At 35.5% G+C, this 23,008-nt stretch overlaps 3 protein-coding genes across 4 annotated transcripts; 1 reads left to right on the forward strand and 2 right to left on the reverse strand.

Moving 5' to 3' along the window:
* Nucleotides 1-885: 885 nt before the first annotated feature.
* Nucleotides 886-7,112, forward strand: LOC109102528 (max dimerization protein 3-like). Its single transcript, XM_042769697.1, has 6 exons — nt 886-1,116; nt 1,788-1,890; nt 2,765-2,794; nt 3,154-3,268; nt 4,341-4,506; nt 5,698-7,112. Exons 1-6 carry the CDS (start codon nt 1,047-1,049, stop codon nt 5,811-5,813), a joined length of 600 nt encoding a protein of 199 aa, XP_042625631.1. The 5' UTR covers nt 886-1,046; the 3' UTR covers nt 5,814-7,112.
* A 150-nt stretch (nt 7,113-7,262) lies between these two features.
* LOC109102527 (PRELI domain-containing protein 1, mitochondrial-like) lies at nt 7,263-10,624 on the reverse strand. 2 transcript variants are annotated; one of them, XM_019115902.2, is made up of 7 exons: nt 10,466-10,589; nt 10,310-10,394; nt 9,647-9,768; nt 9,300-9,525; nt 8,423-8,536; nt 8,102-8,180; nt 7,263-7,999 (listed from the first exon to the last, which is right to left on the reverse strand). In XM_019115902.2, the coding sequence occupies exons 3-7, from the start codon at nt 9,736-9,738 to the stop codon at nt 7,878-7,880; spliced, it is 633 nt and encodes a 210-aa protein (XP_018971447.1). In that variant the 5' UTR covers nt 9,739-9,768; nt 10,310-10,394; nt 10,466-10,589; the 3' UTR covers nt 7,263-7,877. The 2 variants fall into 2 exon arrangements, with proteins under 2 accessions (XP_018971447.1, XP_018971445.1); XM_019115900.2 differs by lacking the exon at nt 10,310-10,394 and having other exon boundaries at nt 10,466-10,624.
* Nucleotides 10,625-12,836: 2,212 nt separating this feature from the next.
* LOC109103003 (neuropeptide Y receptor type 2-like) lies at nt 12,837-20,742 on the reverse strand. The gene is made up of 2 exons (XM_042770690.1): nt 20,586-20,742; nt 12,837-16,645 (listed from the first exon to the last, which is right to left on the reverse strand). Exons 1-2 carry the CDS (start codon nt 20,653-20,655, stop codon nt 15,504-15,506), a joined length of 1,212 nt encoding a protein of 403 aa, XP_042626624.1. The 5' UTR covers nt 20,656-20,742; the 3' UTR covers nt 12,837-15,503.
* Nucleotides 20,743-23,008: the final 2,266 nt, after the last annotated feature.

The raw sequence follows: 23,008 nt of genomic DNA on the forward strand, positions 1-23,008 counted from the left end.
ACATCAGCTAACTAGCTAATTATTTAGCTGTCAAGGAGAAAATTAGCCAACTCAGCATTCGTTTTGAAACCTTTAACCTTTTTTAAGCCGTCTCCATCTCTCAAACGCATCTCCAATATTTATACATCTTTTATTATACCGTTGATCATGTTCTTTTTTGGATGGATGCCGAGATGGGTAGAGTGTTCGATCTCTGACTTCGTCTCTGACCCCTTTCATTTGGCAGATTCCATGACTAAAATGAAATAAGCTGTGTTATCCGCCAACTGGCAACCTGGGTGCTGAAATACAATTGGGTAAACTGGCAGTGGGCGGAGTTACACAGACCAAAACAAAAACAGACATTCAGGCCCAGAACACACATTTTCAAAGGAGAATAACTGACTGCAGCATTGTTTTTTTTAGATAAACAAGTATGTTAACTTAGCATGTTTCTTAAATATCTGCAAACATATTATGGTGTTTTTATGTATGCTTTAGTAGAGTAAGAACTTACATAGTGCACCTTTAAGCCCACCCTGATTTACTTACTTATTTTTAGGTTTTAATGCGTTATAAAATTTATGATTTAGGCTTATTATAATTTTTTTGTCCGTGACAATTGTTTCCTATTCTGAAAACTTTGCTTTCATTTTGAAATTTTGTGCAATATATTTTTACTTGCGTTTTTAAATTTTGGTTTCACGCTAATCATTTTTTTTTATCCGTGACTGCAATAACTCAATAAAAAAACATACACAAAACAAATTTCGTCCAGGGACAATCAATTTCAATAATTTGAATTCAATTTAGGGGATGGAAAAAAAACCCCTCAAATACTGTAAATTGTCCTCGTCTTTAATTTAAGCTCCCACCAATAGGTAAGCGCAAATACTAGTATAATGTGAGTTGTTTTGTGTCTGTTGAAGGGAGCGGTCGCGTGAGCGTGGAGGAGGGCGTGAGGCGTCTGACGCGTATGACGTGGCGAGCTGGATCAGCCGAAGTCTCTATACTTCAATAGATCAGTGTCGCTTTTGGCGCTTTCAAAATAACATTGTTTGTCAGAAATGGAGGTAAACACATGCAACATTCAAGTGCTTTTGCAGGCAGCTGAATATTTGGAGCGAAGGGAAAGAGGTATTAGACGCGTTATTTCTTTCACATTGTTTGCATTGAAACCGAAGCCGTTTCGGACAGTCTGCTGTTTGCGTGTATTTTGTACGCATTCATTAATGTTTGCACTAATTATTTTTTCATGTGGGGACTGGGTGTGTTTTCCGTTTTGCAGAGGTTTGTTTGTGTGTTTGTAGAGTGGTAAACATCGCTTTTATTGTTGATATTCTCGTGTTTGGCTTGGTGACCTACATTTCAGTTCTGTATTATACACAAAGGCGCGAAATCGTCACAGATTTGAAAATGTAGCAGCGCTGCCCGTTATTCTGCTACAGTTACAGCAGTTCAACAAAGACGTCACGTAATTACTGGATACATAGTTACAGTGGAAAGCAGTGCTTTCAAAATTGTCAAATCTTTCGATGGCGCCAAAACCAGAAAGCCGTCTCACATACAGCTGATTTGATGAGACGCTGCTGACATGTAGCAAATATTTTCTTGTATCTCATGGTAGAACCTTATTTAACTTTTTTTTTTTTTTAAGATTTATAATCAGGTACCAGTCAAATGTCCGAAGTTTCTGTAGATGTACAAAATAAACAACTAATATTTAGTCTGTTTAAACGATCGTACATGAAAGGAAGTAGGCTAGGCCGGGCTATTAATCACTCATCTGATGTATTATACATTTTCAGAGGCCGAGCACGGTTATGCCTCAGTGCTTCCATTCTACAGTAAAGGAGTTACAGATAAGAGAAAAAAGCAGAAATCAAAGAGTCCGTCGCCTGGGAGCAGCAGGTGAGTGCAAGGTGCACAGACAAATATGACGTCGTCGTCTTCTTTTGTCCATTAGTTTGTTATTGTACAACTCCGTTCATCTTTTAAAACAGTGATTAACAGATTCTTGATAATCAGAAAATATTTAATTTTATTCTACGATCCTTCGATTCTGCTGTTTTTTTATGCAAATGAAAGAAAGGCAGTTCGCTTCCATTTAGACTGCTTGAAGTGTTACTTCACCCCAAAATCATGATTTACTCACCCTCATGTTGTTCCCAACCCGTTTGAATTTATTTCTTCTCTGAAACACAAAAGGAGATATTTTGAAAATATAAGTCCAATTTTTTTTTTTTTTTGGAGCTCAACAATCTTTAAAATATTGTTTAAACAAGTTTAGAATGATACAGTTGGTAATAAATCATGGTAGAAATGTCAAAGCATTACAAATTTACAGTATTAAACAGGAAAATGTTTCAGTGATGCAAACAAAATTCAGTTCTGCTAAAAAAAAAAATGCACAATAGTAAACTGTAAATTTTTCAGTCAGTTAATTGTTGATTCAGTTCACTTTAATAACTCTAACATTCATCAATTATGGAATGAGTTCAGTTTTTTTTCTCTATAAAGCAGCTCTGGAGAAAACAGTGACGTCATCATCCAGCTCAGTTCAGTTCTCATCAGTAGTGTCTGTGCAGTCAAGTTGATAATATTGCCAAATATTAAGTGCTGAGTTGATTATATTAAGCACTTTTAACTGAAGGACAATCTAATCAGATGGTATTGCCTACAAAATGTGTGTCCACACAGATCAAATGCAAATAAATGACTAATATATTTAATATGAACAAATTAAATGTTATGGCTAAATAAAGCCATTTGTTCTTTGTTTCAGGTCTGTTCACAATGAGTTGGAGAAACACAGGTAACCAAGTCTTATTTTGCATTCTGTCCTTCAATTTAGCAATATTGCAATTGTGCTGTTGTTCTAAATAATAGTATGAACAGTTGCTATTGAGTAACTTCAATTTCAGACAGATTTTGCCAAATTAAAAAGCATCAAACTTTAAAATGCTATGCTCACATACTCTGGTCTGTAATGCATGAACACTGACAACATACAAATAGTGAAAAGACCCAGTGCAATTGGAATGCTGTTTAGCCAATCAAATTTGGGTTGTATAATACATTATATTACAAATTTAAGCTGAGGTGAATGAAATATGTCTTTGTGGTTTTGCATTTGTTTAAATGTAATGTGGCTGCATGTGTTTGTGGTTGTAGGAGAGCTCAGTTAAAACATTGTTTGGAGCAGCTGAAGCAGCAGGTTCCTCTTTCCTCAGATTCAGCTAGAAACACAACCCTCAGTCTGCTCAGACAAGCACAGCTGCACATCAAGGTGAGTCACCTTGAGCATACTACCAAAATATTAACAGTGATGATATACAGAAGTAAAAATAAAGAAATAGAGAGAAACCAAGCTGTAGAATAAAGACAACTATTTCAACATCTATCCAACAACTATATATTGTCTGGAAAGTATCAAAATAAATAAATAAACCATGAAAACATGACATTAGAGTCCATGTTCCATGCACATCTCATCAAGGCTCTTAGGTTTTGTCACCCTAAAAATGTTTAAACACATTTATTGCATAATTTGCATATTTTGCCCTTTGAATTTCTATGCATTTAGGCAAAAAAAAAGAAAGTTGAGAGATCAAACTTAATTTCCACATTTTAGTACGTAAATGATGATTGATAGTGAAATAAATGATAAATGTTAATATAATTTAGGGACTTTTAGTGGATCCGATTAAAAAGTGCATACAGTGGCCATTCGGGTGGAACATGAACGGCAGCTTTATGAAAATAATGATGAGCATAGGCAACAGACATAGTTAAATTAAACTCTTGTATTCACAACATGCATTCAATGCTCTTTTATTTTATTATTGTAAGTTAAAGTTACGTCTTTGGGATTTTGTTGGATTTGATTTACTCACTGAGTTACTCAGTGAGTTTGCTTCTATTTCTTAGCATCAAGCTTAAACCACATATAAAACATTATCTGTCTCATTTGTGGATGAATGGCTGTTAGATTTAATGTTTATTAAAAAGCAAAGAAAGTCGCTGTACTTATGAGTACTGTTGTTTCCCTTCATACACAGTGCTATAATTGCAGCCTTGCATGCAGTTCTTGAAGCACCCACAAGATGCCACCATTTATTTGTGGATCGCTATTCCAAGGCTGATGTCCAATTTTAGAAAAATTCTTAAATATTAACTAAATGACACAAATGTTGGAGTTATACCATGCAACAGAACATTTACTGTAAATGGTTTAGGGTTTTGGTCTGCCAGCAAAGAAAGGCGCTAACCTAATTAATCAATCAGAGAGATGTGAAGCAAGTCGTTCTGATCCTGGTGATTCAGAAGGTTTGAAGGTGGGTCTTCATGTGCGCTTGTAGAAGCTGCAGAAACAGGACGAGCGTGCAGAGCTGCTGAAGGATCGTCTGCGCTGGGAGCAGAGAGAACTGCGCACACGGCTGGAAAAACTGCAGGGCGGTTCAGAGAGGATGCGTAACGACAGCCTTGGCTCAGCTGTGTCCTCTGAGAGATCCGACTCTGAGAGAGGTGATCATCAGACAGCCAAGATGATAATATTCTTAACTAGCGTTAGAGTTTCTGTGAGCTTAGTATGAGCTTTCAAAGTAAAAATATATATATATATTTATATTATGGTATGGTATATAATTAGTTATTATGATCGGTAACTAACTTAGCAAAAATGTGCATCCTGAGATGCTTGTAAAATTTACTAAAAGAGTTCACATCACATGTATGGTGGACACTTGTTGCTGCTTTTCTTCTACTCCAACTCACCTATTTCTTTGATTTAATTAAATATTGAATTTACTTTAGAAATCTAAACGATAAATATTCAGATACCTGTTTTATGTCTGAGGTTTAATCAAGCCAAATCATTTTACCTTTATATTGATAGTAATGCATAATTTACTCAAAGTTATTAATTTGAAAACAGCAAATGGGCTTTATTTATTGAGAAGGATTTCTGTAGATTTAAAAAACAACCAAAAAAAAAAAAAAACAGTGGAGAACTCAACTAATATGGCTTGTTAAAGACCAATGCCAATTTTCAATGAGACTTTGAGGTTTAATCCTATAAAATTTCAAAAGCCTCTAAATTAACAATGTGATTAAAACATTGTTGAAAAACCTGTGGTACACAATCTATTACATGCCTTCTTTAATCTGATTGATCGGATTGAAATCTTGCTGATTTTCATAAAGTAAATGTAAGAATAATGTTTTATACAATTAGTAATATTTCAAGATGAACACTTACTGGACTGAAGTAATTTAAGTTTACATAATTATCCATATGACATTTTTCAGAAACTCGTGTTAAAATGAAAACGAGTATCAAATATAATATATCAGGCTATTGAGGAATGATTATTGTACATCTCTCAATCATCACTGTATAGCATTATATGCAAAAACTACAGAGCTTTGATCATAAAACTTAGCATTTAAATATCATCTCACTAAGACGGGAAATACAGAGTGACAACTGATATTTATATAAATCTTATTTACTTTTTTTTGGCCTTCTAAAGATAAGCAACTACACTAGGTTTACTGAAGATTCAATGGATTTTTTTTTTTTTTTTTTAATATTATGACTATCATTTGTCAGGCTTTATAGGGTTAATACAGAGTTTTTGTTCTCCAGCCTATTGTAATGGGTGGAAGAGTAAATAGTCATGTGAGTTGTTGATCATATTTGCTTGAAAATTGCAGAGGATGTTGAAATTGATGTGGAGAGCATGGTGTGGACTCTGGAGTCAGATGGACTGGGCTCATCACATGCTGGGGTGGACCATAGCTACTCTACCTCTGATTACAACTGGTCATGACCGTCCCAGATCTACAAACGACACAGAATGGTATTAAGTGGATGAGGGACTGAGGAAAAAATGTTTGATGGGCTTTACCATCGTCACCACAGAACGGCCTTATGTTGCTGCCATTCTGAAAACATCAGCTGCAAACAACGTCTAAGCATGACTGGAATTTATTTTGTGTAGTGTATTCTTTACACTAATGGCATTACGGTGCTCTAGTATGCTATACACTCGTGAGATTCAAGTGTAACAAGTTTGGTGATGCTTTATGTCCACAGAATGATTTAATTTTTTTTTTTGGTCTGGATTAGTTCCTGCATTGTACCTGCTAGTTGTTTTCTATCCAGCTAATGAGCTTAACTTTAGGGTCTGCCTGCAGTACACATTGGCTTGCACTTAAATGTTTAATATCCAGCTTATTTTGTTTCTGTTTTAAAAGTCGAGTTTTGATACATTGCACAAAGCATACGCATGAGCACTTGTGATGTCTCTTTAGATGTGTGGTATTCCTTTTAGGTTTGCTAATATGTGAAACTGCAGATCATGTCAATGCATCTTTTTTTCACGTTAAATATATATTTTTTTCTAATTGAAAAAACAAATCCTGGGGAGGCTAATTCAAAGGTTGTGATGCAATTCATAAGGAAAGATTTCTTTCCTTTACAGCCATGCATTTATTATTTGCTATTGGGTAAAGGTACAGTTGGGTTTGAAATGATTATCTGTATCATCTTGATGTTTTATTTACTTTCTACTGTTTTGATTTGGTCCTGTGCTTTGGTTCACTCCAGAGAAACAAAGCTGGTGCTATTCAAACACCCAACAACAAGCTATTATGTTGAGCCCTAAGAAGCCTGAAAAAAAAATATATATATATATATTTTTTTAGAGGATTTTCAGCAGTTTAATCCATCATCCCCTAAGAAGTGTTAGTCTGCTCATGTGAAATTTTTTTTTTTTTTATGCATACCTTTAAACTGCAATTCAGTATGTTTGTAGTAGTAACAAAATACATGGGCTGTATTTGCAAACTGTGCAGTATCTGCTTATATCAATCATTTATGCAAACTATTATGAACATGCCTTTGTTTTCCGCTGTTTGTACAGTAATTGTTAATGTATACAGCAAAATGTACATTGTATATACAGTTCTGAACACCAAATGCCTTATGAAATATTTGTATGTCATTGGACCAGGAACACCTTTGTATTTATGTCTCTCCTTGTATTCATATGTAGCATTTTATTATTTTTTACCAACACAAGCCTTTTGTACAAATAAATATTTTATGTATTTAATTTGACTTGTCACTATGATTTTATATACTGTATATTATTCATTTGAAATTGGGAACTTGATTGTCTATTACATTAGTCTGCAGTTCCACCTACAGGTACATATCAGACTCTGATATACCATTAAATCATAAACAGTGATTTAAGAAAATTAAATAAAAGAACTAGATAGTAAATATTTATTGGTAATACCTACTGATCACAAACAATTAAGAGCTATAAAACATTATGCAAGCTATCTTATCGTTTCATTAAACAAATGCGTTTCTTCTCAGACACTCAACATCTGACATGTTTTGACAACTTTCACACTTGTAATCAGACATTACCGTCCATCCGGTGCAATACTTCCTAGCATATGCTCTCACGCTGGCAATGACTGCTGGAACTGTGGACCCATCAATGCAAATAGAACTTCAATTTGAAGCAACTAATCACATTGCTAAACAAGGCAGATTACAGACCTCAGCAAGTGTGAATATGAAGATTCAGAGTTTGAAATACATCAGCAAAATCAGATAAATTAAATTAATTTAGCAATCAAAAAAATGCAAACATCTCATGTATAATCAGGAGCAGGTGGAGGATGTTGCTGTATTAAATTAAGTTGTCAGTCGAAGTGCACATGGGCTTTACTGACAGGCACGATCTGATCATCTCAGTTCCTGGCTTAATGCATCTCACATCCACATGTGTGCCCAGTGTGATGGAATGGCACGGCCCTTTTCAGAAGTGCTGGGAGAGTCCGGATACCGCGTCACCTCCAGGCGTGTGCGCTCATCATACATACTGCTTCTTTTGAGCTTGAGAGGCTAAATCTTTAGCCTTCTCTTTGGCAGCGAATGCGGTTTCACGTGCCTTCACAGTTGCGGTTTCTGCCAGCGTTCGTGTGGGCAGTTCACCTGTGCGGTAATGAGATCCAGCTTAGCCAACCATGCTTACAATCAAAATGAATTAAACCATTAAACTGCTACTGCATGCTTGAACTCTAGCTGGGATCTTACCTTGCATCTTGGCCAGGACATACTCAAAACCTTTCATGGTCTTTGTAACGTTGCTCTTAAACCGGGCAAGACCAAATTCCTGAAAATGGGATGGAAAGAGAAATTGAAAAACACAAGTGTTGTGGAAGTTCCAGTGAGGTAATTAAACTGCAGACTAAACAACTGTTAGCTATAAACACCATGCACCATGTCTTCTGCATCAAACCGAAGATCCAGGCTGTAGAATGTAACTCAAATGTATTTAAACAGTATTACTGTAATAAAACTTTCTTTGAGATCAACATAACCACATGTTGCTTAGACTTCCTTTCACCCGCTGACCTGAATAGCTCTAGAGAGGCCGTACAGGTTGGAGGAAATCCAGGCCTCTCTCTTGATCTCAGTCCAACTGTTGTTGTCGGGGTTCACTCTGTACACACAATGTTCTTCAAAACTCTACAGACAGAGAACACATAGTTAACCTCTTGTAGTTCATGTCTAGTCAGGCCAGTTGATAATTAATCATAGTCCAGGAAATCATACTAAATAAATATATTATGGAAGTAAAATGTGTTTTGTCATGCTGAATTGCAATAATTGGGGAAAAAAAAAAGAAAAAAAAAAGAAAAATTGAAATATTCACAGCTAAAATATACAACCATGTTGAATTTCAGACCCTAAAAATGCAAGCCCTGAAAATACAATGCATTCAAATGCAAGCACCGTTAATGCAATGCATTTTTGGTTTCAATTAGTGCAATCCACATGCTTTTTTTGCTTCAAATACATTTGTCATTTTACTTCCATACAATATTCACTGAGGTCCCAGCAGGTGAAATATTATTCATCTTTCATCTGCGATTTTCAGCATGCTGTGCTTTAGTTAAGAGGAAGAGAAGCATCTTTAAATTCATCCCATTTAAAGCACCTCTTTGGCCACTGTCACACTTCTTCTGATTTTGAGCATATCACCAAAAGCTATTTGCATCTTTAATTAAATAATCCATTCATTTTTTAATTATCCGTTAATTTTTTTTTTTTTAATCCACAACTTTCGGAGGACAAATTAAGTGCTTTTTGTCATTAAAATACTGTCAGATGAACGGTCCTAAATATATATAAATATATATATACTTCTTTTCTATTGATTTTGGGTTGTAATATCACTCAGACATGTTCTTGTCAGCTCTGTAAGACAGGAAGAGGGATGGCGGCCCACCATCACACGAGCGTGGCTGATGTTCCAGGTGAAAGTGGTCATGGTCCTGCCCTGAGGATCCACTACAGAGTCCTCAATGATGTAAGCCTTCTGTGCCATGTGAGCAGGCAGAAACTTCTCCGCCCAGCGAGGAGCTCTGCTTGTTTTGGTCAGGAGACGTCTGGACATCAGACAGTTGTCTGGAGTGACTTCCCGAAATATGATGTCTTCAGTTAAAACATGATTACTGAGGAATAATAATACAGAAATGATAAGAAATCAAATATACAGTGGTTATAAAACTAAAAATATAAGACAACAATAGGAAATCTCACGAAAAAAAAAATAGATATGTATGTTTGTAGTACCTGTAGGGGTTGGGGTATCTCTGCCAGAATGCCAAAAACACTTGGTCCCATGAGCTCTTCAGAAAGCCTGCACAGCTGAAATACTTCACCATTGTTCCCTCTCAACCTGACTGTGCTAAAAACTGCAACAAAGCACAAACACAGCAACTAGTTGATAACTGAAGAATACTAGCTAAACTAAATAATACCATTAAGACAGACATGAGGAAAGCCTTAATTATGATAAGATTTGAGATCAAGAGTTGTTTGAAATGAGTACGTGCCACTTTGGCCATGCAATGACAGACCAGACGCACGAGCTGCATTCCTACACGTGTCAGCTGACTTGGAATATTCTAGTGGTGCCCAAAATCTTTTGCTGGTTATTTTATACTTTGTACTTTATAGTCAGAAATGCTGTCTATGCAGGCAGCTCGTTTGATTTCCAGACTAGATTGTTAACAAAAGCCGTTTAGAAACCAGCTGAGTTGGTTTCGCGAAGATTCAGATAAGGATATCACTCAGTTGATACCATAACGACGGACAGATGGTGCCTAAAAATTCCAGACGGCCATAGAATTACAAGTTTTACGGCTAAAGTTACCTAAAAGATTATTAGAACATTTTATTATTAATATTAGAAGTAGTAGTGGTCACAAGTATTAAAGAAATGTAACCCCGCACCTTTACTTCAGCTGTGCACCGCTGGAGTAACGTTAGATGAGATGAAGCGCTGCTAGCTAGCGGCTAACGCATGACTTCTCTCTCTCTGAATGAATAAAACAATGAATGAATGAATGAACGGATTCTACATGAACATGAATGCGAATGAGGACTTACCAACGTAAACAGAAGATGGGGCGCTTAACGAAGTGATTTTTTCTCTACTCCTACATCTCGCGATCATCCGTCTGTCTAGTCTACATGATTGTACATGACTAAAAAAAGGAAGGTCATGGTCACTTACGACACTTCCGGAAGACCACGCGCTTAGACGGGGAGGTTTTGTAGTTTTGTCAAAACGTTACATATCTGTGGATTGGTCAATGTGACTTTAATTGTGGTAGGCAATAATTCGATTGGATTGACTACAATTTTCTTTTAAATGACGATAGTTCCATTTTTTGTTTTAAATATATTATTATAAAGCATTCGATACTGTAGGCCACATTTTTTTTTATTTGAAGTTCTTGATTTCTTTGGTTTTGGCAACAACTTTATCCGTGCAGTTCGAACATGATCTAATAATTGCAATAGCTCTGTTAAATTATCCTTTGGGACCACTCTTACCAATTGTTGGTACCCTTGGTAAATATGATCGAAAAGGCTGTGAAAATAAATTTGCAATTGTTAATACTATTGATCTTTTATTTTTAAAATGTACAAAAATCTAACCTTTTACTGAAGAATAAGAATTTAAAATAAGGGGAAATCTCATTATGAAATAAATGTTTTTCTCTAATGCACGTTGGCCATAATTAATGGTACCCTTTTATTCAATATTTTTTGCATCATCCTTTTGCTAAGATAACAGAGTCTTCACCTGTAAAACCTGATGAGATTGGAGAACACCTGACAAGAGATAAGAGACCATTTCTTCATCCAGAATGCCTCCAGACCCTTCAGATTTCCAGCTCCATGTTGGTGCTTCTTCTCTTCACTTCACCACACTCATTTCTGTTGGGTCAGATCAAGGGACTGGGACGGCCATGGCAGAAGCTTCATTTTGTGTATATTCAGAGTGTATATTCAGTGATCAAAATTAGAGAACAATTTATAATTTTTTTTTTCTGAAATATTGTTAATCCTCATCACTCAAAATTTAAAGGAACATCAGTTGTAGGTATACCAGTGTAGTGTTTTCATGTTTCATTTTCCCTGCTTATCCATTTATTTCTGTTCCATCTTCTGTCAGGGTGATTCATAAGGAGAATGTATGTATTTTTTTTTTCTTTCTTTTTTTGTTCAGTTAATGGTTTATTCTCTTGTTTAGCCTAAAGTTGTATTTACTTTTCCTAAAAAGATGTAATTTGTTATTTCATTTAGTATAGCTCATGCTGTTAGATACGAAATATTTTCTGCATAAAATAAATTCTAAATTCCTGAATTGGAAATTTTGCTTTGAAATACATAAAATAATATTACATACAAGAGAGAAAAACTTACTTAATGTTTGTGCTTTGTTTGTAAAATTATTATGCAATTTAACCTATGTTTTGTTACTTTGTTTAGATGATTACTTCAGATTCATTCTGGGAAAAAAAACAACCTTCTGCCCAATAGAGGGCAGAAATTGATTAGATTTGTTCCAAGCCTGACACAGGAATAGTTCCAATCCAATCCAATCCACTTTATTTATATAGCACAATTTAAACAAACAGCAAGGTTACCAAAGTGCTTTACAGAGATAAAAATATAAAACAAGAAACAAACAACATAAATAAAATAGCATCAACAGTAACAGCGACAACGAAGACCACAACAGCTCTTATGGTGAGTCAAAGGCCAGGCAATAAAAATATGTTTTTAAACTAGATTTAAAAGTGTGGAGGGTGGGCGCAACTTTAATATGCAGTGGTAAATCATTCCACAATTTGGGAGCAACTGCTGAAAAAGAGCGGTTGCCTCTGGTCTTCAGCCTGGTCCTGGGCACATTCAGCCGCAGCTGATCACCAGACCTCAGTGACCTTGACGGGGTGTAAATGTGCTGGAGCTCTGAAATGTACTGAGGTGCCAACCCATTTAGCGACTTAAAAACAAACATTAAAATATTAAAATGTATTCTAAAATATACAGGGAGCCAGTGGAGCGAGGCCAAAATAGGAGTAATGTGTTCATGTTTCCGGGTTCCTGTTAACAGACAAGCAGCTGCATTTTGGACTAGCTGTAGGCGTGAAAGGGAAATTTGGTTCACGCCAATGTAAAGTGCATTACAGTAATCCAAACGGGTCAAAATAAAAGCATGAATCACTTACTCAATAGTTCATTGCTGTTTTAAGAACAAATTTAGTCATTTAATTTACTCTTTGCTCTTCTGACGAAATAGCTTTTTAAACGCCCATCTTTCCAAGAAAACACTCAATCATTAAAAAAAAAAAGACTCCAGACAAGACTAAGACTAAGAACTGTTGTCTGGTGTCTGTTTTGTTCATCTTTGTGCAGATCATCATCTTTTGGCTTACTGAATGTAGAACAAGTGGTTTGTTCCACAGCTTATTATATTCTCTGAGGCTTCTTACCCCTTTTGCTCCTTGTGCAACACACAGTATAAAAAAGTGATTACAGCATGAAAAACACGGAGATGTACTGGAGATGAGTAATGCAGCAGCTGCAATGTGGATATATTGTTTTGTTTTCATAATCATTTCAGCAGACCATTTGAAATATTTTTTGTCATATCTTGTGTTGGTTTTGACTTCCACTAAAGATTTTAAGACTTGATAAGGCAATATAAACATATAAAATATATGTATATTATATATAAATATATAAAAACAATATGCAGATGTATAGTTTTATTTTCCTTTCGACCCCCTCCCTCCACTGCATTTTAATTTTCTCACACATCCTATCTTTTTTTTGTTCCTCTTACTGCCACCACAGCATAGATATGTAATATTCCAATAAATTAAACAGGAACATGATTCCATAGATTTTTAATTCTTTGCATAAAAAGTACATTATAACCTTCACACCTTATAGTATAAATACAACCAGTAGCATAAAGCAATTTATTTACTTGATGTATTGGCCCCATGCAAATTTACACAAAACAACACATGCCAGACATTTTCATTTTTGACAAATCACAAAATCAAATTCATCCAAGTCATACTTAATATTTAATATTTAAACTCGCAACCAAACTGTTAATATAACTGAATAACAAAGAGTTTAATGTTCAGATGGATAGTTCATTGATTGCATATCAATGCTTGGAGTGTTTTTCAAAAGGTTATATTCAAAATGCTATTATGCTAGTCATGCCATTTATGCAGTATATTAGTATGGGTGCATCTCAGTCAGCTCTCTAGTTCACTAGTTAAGGCACTGATCAGCGAGTCAGCCATTTAAAGTGTTGCCTCAATCGGGAAATCCTTCCAGTGCACTGACACGTTTGTTCCCTAAAAAGTTCCACGATGCACCATTAAAACCAGGGAGCATCAATGCTCACTATGCCCCCTTACCAGAAATGACATTACATTTCTGAAGTACGAAACAAAATGCACAAGCCAACTCAATATATATATAATGACACTCCACAGAACATTTGAAAAAGACTAAATCTTTGGTTATTGTTGTTGTTGTTGTATATTTCAGCATAAACACACATCACTAGACACATAGTGAACACATCTAGTTAACATTTATAATTAATAATTGCCTGAAATATTTTAAGGACATGAATGTTGTCCATTGACATTGAACATAGTCATGTCAAAACGAGTAATCATTGTCCCACTGTGTAATCTTCGGTGTAATCGGTGCCTGGATTCATATACACAGTATACTGATTCATGAGCTCAGGAGCTTGGGAACTGATTGAGACACACCCTATGCATCTTATGCAAATTTTCTGTATGATAGTGCATTAACACCCAGAACTACATCTGCCAAAATGTGCAAAATACAACAGAGCACACTGTGTGGATACTGTATCCCACAATGCAATGTATGAACATATTTTAAACCTTGATCAAGGTTGAGCTGGTTAGCTTTGGCACCAGATTTCTACAAAGCAATGGCAATTTAACATTTGCTGTGTACTCTGACAAAACCAACATATACATCGCTGATATATCACTAATATAACCAGTGCAAGATTCTCTTCTAAAGTGCTTTTAAACAGACTTTATGTAACAGCTCAAAATAGTCACTAGTGAAGGGTATGGGATTGTATGTGCACTTGTGGCATTATCCGGCAATCAAAGTTGTCATGAGATAATTTCATATGGCTCCAGAGTGATTAGTCACATGACATGGCAGATATTAAATCATGTACTGACAGTGGGTCCTCCGCCAAATGCCATAAAGATGTATGGGAATCCTAAACATAGCTCTCTCCAAATCCTAATAGTAATATAGATTGATAATCACATGCCATTTACAGCTTAGATAACTGGCTCAAAATTGTTTCCAGAGCTGAAAGCCTATCAGCAGCATCCAGGCTGTATCCTGACATTATCAATAAGAGTTTTGCACAAGCTTGGATGATGATAAATGGACACCCTTTTGCAGCATTACAAGTCATTACAACAATGTAGCCTACTACTGTTTGAATTTTTCATTGTTGCATAAAGCAAAATGACTACAACTAGTTGAACATTTATGGAGCAACCCATTTTGAGGGAAAATAAATAATGAAATTATTTTTGTTTAAACATCATACACACTTGGGGGGGTAAAAGGCTCACCAGCATGGGGCAAAAGACATCCAGTACTGATACAAATACTACTAATAATAATTTTGCATTTAACTAAGTTCATGCTTGTTCAAAACAATCATTTCAGAAAAGTTAGTAGTAATTTCTGTTTGTTTTGATGAATAAAATCTATTTTTGCTCAATAAATGTACTGTCAGTTTAATATATTCATTTTAAAAATATTTAAAAAAGGAAAGATTCTTGAAGGAGATCCTTAATATGGCTTTACAGCAGTATCAATAAATATTATAGTTTATTATATAATTGTTTCATTATAAACATGGTGATTACCCACCCATGTCAACAAAAGGAACAGTCAACCATCTATTTATTATCTTACCCAGATTATTATATTATTATTTCACACCAATGCGCCTTTAGCTTCATTGTCCCTTAACGTATGTACTGTGCATTAAGCAGGATCCTCCAGACAGAGGAAGACTCCATTTTCATGATTAGACAGCAGTTGCAGGCTGACCATCATTGTATCCATTCACAATCGTACCTCTCAAAGATCGAGTCCTTAAGGACCCATCAGGATAGATGGTGTCTGGTTTGTGTTCACAGCGGAAGAACATGAGAAAGCCATTCCTGTAATTCTGGTTCATCCAGCCATAGAGCAATGGGTTGACAAAAGTCGAGCACATCGCCACGATGTGAAACAAGGTGTAAATGAGTTTATATTCTTTGAACTTGAGAATCAAGTCGAGATCACTAGCCAGCTGAAACATGTGGAAGGGAAGCCAGCATACAGCGAAGATCACGACCACCAGCGCCAGCATCTTCGTGGTCTTCTTCCGGCGGCCGATGCCATCACTGCGGTTGGAAGGGCTGACGTGGTTCTTCAGTTTGATCCAGATGCACACGTAAGCATAGCTGATGATCGCCAGAGGGACCACATACTGCAGGAGAAGCATTGACAAACTGTAGATGATGGCGTCCCGATTGGTGCCATTGGGCCATTTCTCGGAGCAAACTGCGATCCGCAAGTCAATGTATGAGATTTCCTCGTGGCGATACTCTCGGAAAATAGCCAGCGGGCCAGCCAGTATGGCGGCGAACGCCCAGGTCAGGCTGATGATGATGAAGCTGGTGCACCTATTGAGGCGCTGGCCAAGATGGAAGACGATACATCTGTAGCGCTCTAGAGCAATGACCGTTAGGGTGAGAATGGACACGTGGACGCTGAGAGCTTGGCCGTAAGGCACCATATGACACATCACTGCTCCAAATTTCCATTCGTCCAGCAAAGTGTAAACCAGCGTGAAAGGCAAACACACTGTGTCCATCATCAGGTCAGCCAAGGCCAGGTTTGCAATGAAGTAGTTGGTGACCGTGCGCATGTTTCTGTACAGAATGATCATGTAAATGACCAGGGTGTTACCCACAAGTCCTAGCAGGATTATGAATGAATACGCTAAGATGAGAGATATTTGGACACTCAGGTGCTTGGTGATGTCATCCACAAAAGCTGGTTTGTAAGTGTTCATGCTGTTGTTTCCCAGGCTGGTCTCTTGACTTCCATCATAGAACATGTCCTCCGTTCCATTGGCTAGATCTGATTGGCCCATATTAACCAAGGACATACAACATGAACCTGTCAAATAAATGAGAACATTATTGTTTCTTACAGTACAAACAGTAGCTACCGCTAATTTATTCAAAAATATTCAAAAGATGCATGTCATGTATCCAATGATTTGAATGTACCTCTTCTATGAAGAACATGTTTTTGATTTCTGAATGACAATTGTAATATAATTACAATACCACAAATAAATGCATTAAATTTGGCTGAAGCCATGTGAAAATCATAGTAATTTCCATGCGCTAAGTGTAAATGATGTTAGAGTGCAAATAGTGTAAGATACTTATTATAAAACAGCAAGCAATAACAACATATTATTTAGTATATATTTAATACCACATCCAAATTTAATGCCTATTAAGGCATGTTAGTCATGCTATTTCCACTATTTTCTATATATAATAGAAAAAGAGAGAAGAATGGGATTGGAAATTCAAACTCCTGTTGCGTCAAAAGCTAAGTCAAGTATCCACAGCACTGCTCCTGTTGCCATATGTGTCTATATATATATATATATATATATATATATATATATATATATATATTATATATGTATATATATATATATATATATATATATATATATATATATTTTTTTTTTTTTTTTTTTTTATATATCTGGCTCAATCAGACAATGATGGGCAGCATTAGTCTAAATAACTTTTGCCAACATGGAGGACTAATTGCACTTAGTGTACACACTCTGATAAAATGTATGGATTTTGTAATAGCCATTCTTAAGCAACCTGTGTGAAGGTGATTTTTAGTCAATATATGAATAGAATATATCTTTTTTGTACCATTATATCTTATATTATTATATTTTGGTACATATATCCCAGCTGCTATTCTACTAATTTGAATTGAAAGAAAACTTAATGGAATTGAAACAAACAAACAAACAAATACACCAGTTCTTCTTGACATGTTCAGTGGTTCACATTTCATTGCACAAGTTGAATTATAAATGTACGCCAGAGATCTCATTCTCAGCATGGAAGCTTTTTAGATGACATCTGAATGATGTCTGCTTTTCTGTTTTGTATGCTCAGTTGGAGTAGAAGTGAGCGATGCATATGCTCTTGATGAGACATGCACACCTGATGAAATATGTTGCATCTACTGAAGAAGTTAAGTCATAATATATCATTACAGCACTGCAAGGCATATAACTGAGAGATAGATAATGACATCATTCGACTGAAAAATGGAATTGTATTTGTAATTTCAGCTGAGGTACACACATTTTACACCCTTTACACAAACACAGCCACCTTTGTTATTTTTTGTATGATGTTCAATTAAAAGTATTGAAAAACGACTAATATTATATTCATTTAATGCTTGGCTATCATTGTGATTTTGCTACCAGAATACTGAACCATATTTTATTACTAAAAGGATAACAAGGCCCTTTGTTGCTTATAAGAGATGGATAGAGATTAATTAAAATCCAATTTACAGGCTGCTCACAGCAAGAAAATGCAGAGCTTTATTTCTAAGAATGATTTGAGCTCATGAGCACATTTAGAAGTGCCTATATTGTCATTTAAGCTGATTATATGACAAACTGTATGGACAGCTTTTTGCTCAAGGGAAAAGGAAAATTGTCAATAAAGACTTTGGCATCTTAGGTTATTTAGAGATTGAAAACAAAAACACTGTTCTAATGTGGTCTTCCTTTCACCAGAGATGACACAGTTTTTGCAAGGTACTCAATCTTTCAGAGTGCATTGAATTAAAAAAAGCAAACTAGGTTGTAACATTGTTTATAGCTGATGGGTATATTTCTATTGTTCCTTACAAAAAGTATTGCCTCCATTTTTTACTGAGCCATCTAAAAGCAGCTAAGAGCTTTGAAGGTGTGCAAAAAAGGGTTTTAGCCATAAACATAAATGTCTTCTTCTTCTCGGCTTTATAATATAACCAATTTGGTACCAGGTTTTAACACTTAATCTAAACCTAAAAAGGCATTCACATCCTATTTTACAAAAACCAAAGTTGGGACTTTATCAATCATTAATTGACAGAATCATGAAAAGTGGGTGTTCCATATCTGAACTGAAACAACTGCAAAAATAAAGCCTAAACAGTTATTTGGCTATTGATTAATATTACAAAACATGCGCTGTGAACATGTAATAATCAATTTTTGATGAAAAAAAATTCTGATTTCATGTTGACTCCACGTGTGTCAAAAGACGACATTGTTAATTTACAGTAGGATGTGCTTTAGCATTTCTGTTCACGTCCTGCAGTACAATCTGCAGATATTATGAGTTTGTCCTCCAGAGACACATGCAAGACTCTGTTCATCAAAAGGTCATATCCCTTAAGACACAGGACCTTTCCTTTCAATGTTCATTCATTTGGACAAGTCATTGCAGAAATGACAGTCCATTCACTTGTTTCTCCTAGATCAAGACAAGAGATAGAAATGTTGTTATCTCTCTGTATTTATATAAACTATTTCCAGATGGCATTCTGTGTTTCATATTATACAAAGTGTAACATTAATGAATATCAAGCTGGAAAACTGCATTCTGAGATAAAAACGAATGGAAAAAACACTTCATGCCAGAATTGCCACTGCTTTTTTTTCACTGCTCTCTCGCTGCCTGTCTATGTGTGTATGTGTAAAGAGGAATCAACACAAATAAAAGGCTACATGGTCTGTTGATAGTCTCCCTCAAACGTCCCCCATGATTCAGCTGTACTGTCATTATGATGTTCTGCTGGGGATGCTTCTCCTCTACATCAAGAGCTCTTTGAAGCCCCATTAATGACGTGCTTACTCATCATGAGGACTGGTCTTAGTGTACCAGATACTCGTCCAACTGATGTAATCAAATGCTGTATGATTTTCTCTACATTATCTACATTACTACATGCAACTATAAAACAGCATTGGATGAACTGTACATAATGTAAATAATAAAAAATACACATAACAGTAATGCATAAGAAAGATACTCTGGGGTTTTGCAAACACATAATATCTCAATCAAGGCTTACAAAATTCAGAATTTAAAAACTGGCTCCCTTTCAGTTGAGTTGGAGTTTGAATTGAATTGGCCTCGTCCCACAGGATGTTGAATTTAAAATGACAGGAGATGGAATTCACTGAAGTGCAATGCAAAGAAATTCAACAATCACATACGGGAATTTCATTAAAGCTTTGGGACAAAACTAAGTAATCACTTCGTGCATTTTTAAGGAACGACGCCTATTCCCTGATATGTCAAAATACATACTGTGTTTCTCTAAACTACTGAAGCTGAGTATTGTCAAAACAGTTAACACGGCCATCAAAAACAAACAAACAAACAAACAAAAAAACAATAATGTCATGCTGCATCGCAATGTATATTTTATTTTTATTAGAAATAAATTTAATACAAAATGTTAAGTTAATATGAATATTTCACATGTTAAATATGTGAAATAAAACAATGTTTCATTAAATATGTAAAATGTGTAATATTTTATAAAAACTGACATCAGAATGTGAATTTATTTACATATACTGATGGATATATTTTGATCACCTATACGGTAAGTCTGAGAAATGAAATGTTGCTTAAATTGTATGTTAATTTTAATTTATTACACATAATAAAACATATAGAAGCTAATAGCCTATGTGGTTTTTATGCGGCAATTCATGCCTGGATATTAATAGCATAATATTGCTTGAAATATCACATATGTCGATGGTAATTCACACTGAACAATGGAATGTATTATTAAAAACTACACTTACAGCTGTTATATGATTTTCTTTTAATTTAATTTAATTTTCATTCTTAAAAGCAAATTCGAATTAATATTCTGATGTGAACAACCCTGATACAGACACCTGCCACGTGCCATATTTAATTGAAAATACACATTTCTCCATTCTGTTGAATAATACGGAACACTTAAAAACAGTGAACAATCCACTCACCGTATATGTCAGATATCACCCCTATAATAAACGGGATGATAGCGCAGCACGCGCTGGAAAGTTCGCGCATCCTTCACGCTTTTGTCCCTTCAGGATCAGCTTCATCCTCGGAAACAACACTGAAAACTAGCATACTAAGTGCATATCCAGACGTAGGCAAGTGAACTTTGTGTGCATGAGTGCTTCTGCATGAACGCATGCAGGCTGTAGGAGGAACTGCTCTAGTGGAGGGATCTGTCAGTGCAATGTGACGCTCTTCTGTAGCTTACTGATCAGATCAAATGATATATATTGTGATGTCTCAAATAAGATAGGCTATGCATTGAGACCTATGGTACATTGCTTGACAGTTGGATTGGATGTAATGCATGACTCTATTTCAGAAGTGAATGTCACCCAGTGAGCTTCTAATTAGGCTATAATGTCCTCCTGGCACTTTTAGAGACAAAGTGTTATATCATTCTGACTCGTGAATAACTGAAATCGTCAAACTGACAGCATATATTGCAGTAAGCCATGGCTTTGATTTACAGAATTTGGAACGTCACCAAAGCGTACACTCTTTGTTTCTAAGGGGAAAATCATGTGTAAAAGGCAAAAGCACTGTTTGTGAGTCTGTGTGGGTTCTGACCTGTGTACAGAGATCTCAGTCACACCTGAGATACCGAAAAAAAAAAAAAACATTGCACCCAGATGTGTTACAGCTGTTACAGTCATGTGCATTTACTGATGTGAAATGACATGGAAAGCCCAATAGCACAATGAGAAATGTTCTTTTATCAAACCTGCATCTGCTTTCTTAAAGGGATGTCTCTCCATATCTGTGTATGCTCTTCTGTGTCATCCACGCCACAAGGATACGCTGTTTTATTTCAAATCAAAGCTAAGTACATGTAGACACAGTGCATCCTTGTGGCGCAGATGATACAGAAGAGCATACACAGCATAGGGTGATATGGACAGACACAGAGGAGACCAATGACAAAGGAATTATTGAATAAAGTCGTTATTTTTGTTTTCTTCGCTTACAAAATGTGTTCCTGTTGCTTCATATAACCCAGATTGCACGTCTGATGGCAGATGGAATATTCTGAAGAAGACTTTAATACCTTTTATGGACCTTGACACTGCTATTTACTTGGCAGTCTATGGGACAGTCACAGGCCTCCAGGCTTTCATCCAAAATATCTTAAATTGTGTTCCGAAGACGAACAGAGCTTTTACGGGTTTGGAACGACATGGGGTAAGTGATTAATGACAAAATTTTCTTTTTGGGGTGGAGTATCCCTTTAAATGCATGTAACATGTAATCTTTTGCTACATCTTCAATTTATTCTTTATTCTATATATTATTCCAATGTATGAGAGAAGGTCTAGTTGTCACACTTTTTACATTAGTAAAAACAAAATCATGGTAAATACACTTATTTTTGAAAGTCACAGACCTTTCTAAAAATAATAAAATAATACTAAAAAAAATATAAGAAAACAGAACAAAGAACGAAAGAAAAAGATGTAACAACTAATGACAAAAATGTGAGAACTTGCCCCAATCTGATATTCATGAAAAATAATAATCCTGAGAACAAAGGTCAACTTTCAAATAAAGTAGCCTAGTCAGTGTGCCTATATTGTGTTCTTTTTTATGCAACAGCTTTTAGAAAAATATGGCAATTTTGAAATTTTAGGATACATGCATTGTTTTGTTTCGGAAGCACCGAATAGAACAACAACAACAACAAAGAATCACAATAACAACTTTATATTTTCTGCCTAAATACGTCAGTTACTACAGTAAAACTGTTGACTGTCGTCAAACAATAACCATGGGTTATTGAACATGGCTTCGTTTTCAAATGTGTGTCATGAATACAACTTGCCTTAGTACGATGCTTTGGAGTCTTAAAAGTACAATATGACATAGTATATGAATATGATAGAACCATATGAGTTCAGAAACATGATTCTGGTTTAGGGTTTTAGAAATAGATATTTGAAACCAAAAACAACTGCTTGAAAACAAGCTTTGGTGGACTTTTGACTCAAAACCCAGCTAGTTATTGACAGATCTTGTGACTTCTTCATGAGGCATCAGTCCATCTGGTCTCCTTGCTTGTCTATAAAAGTCTACATTGTGAAAATAATGTGATCTACAAAAAAATAAAAAAGAAAAAGAAAAAAGAAAAAAAAATTCTACATTTCATGCAAGGTATTAATACTTGAGTTGGCTATTATCTGTTCAAGACATAAGGGATTTCAGAATAAAGTTATTACTATTCTAAATTATTAGTATTATTACTATTAGGTGAATTAATGCACAAAACATGCAACTTTTTCCCCAACAGATGATATACTTTTCAGTGTTTGTATTTGTTTATCATGCTTTCTGTTTATTACTTGTTCCTGTTCCATCATGTGTTTAG

The sequence above is a fragment of the Cyprinus carpio genome, chromosome A14 (genome assembly GCF_018340385.1).
Source record: "Cyprinus carpio isolate SPL01 chromosome A14, ASM1834038v1, whole genome shotgun sequence".
Taxonomy (NCBI): Eukaryota; Metazoa; Chordata; class Actinopteri; order Cypriniformes; family Cyprinidae; genus Cyprinus; species Cyprinus carpio.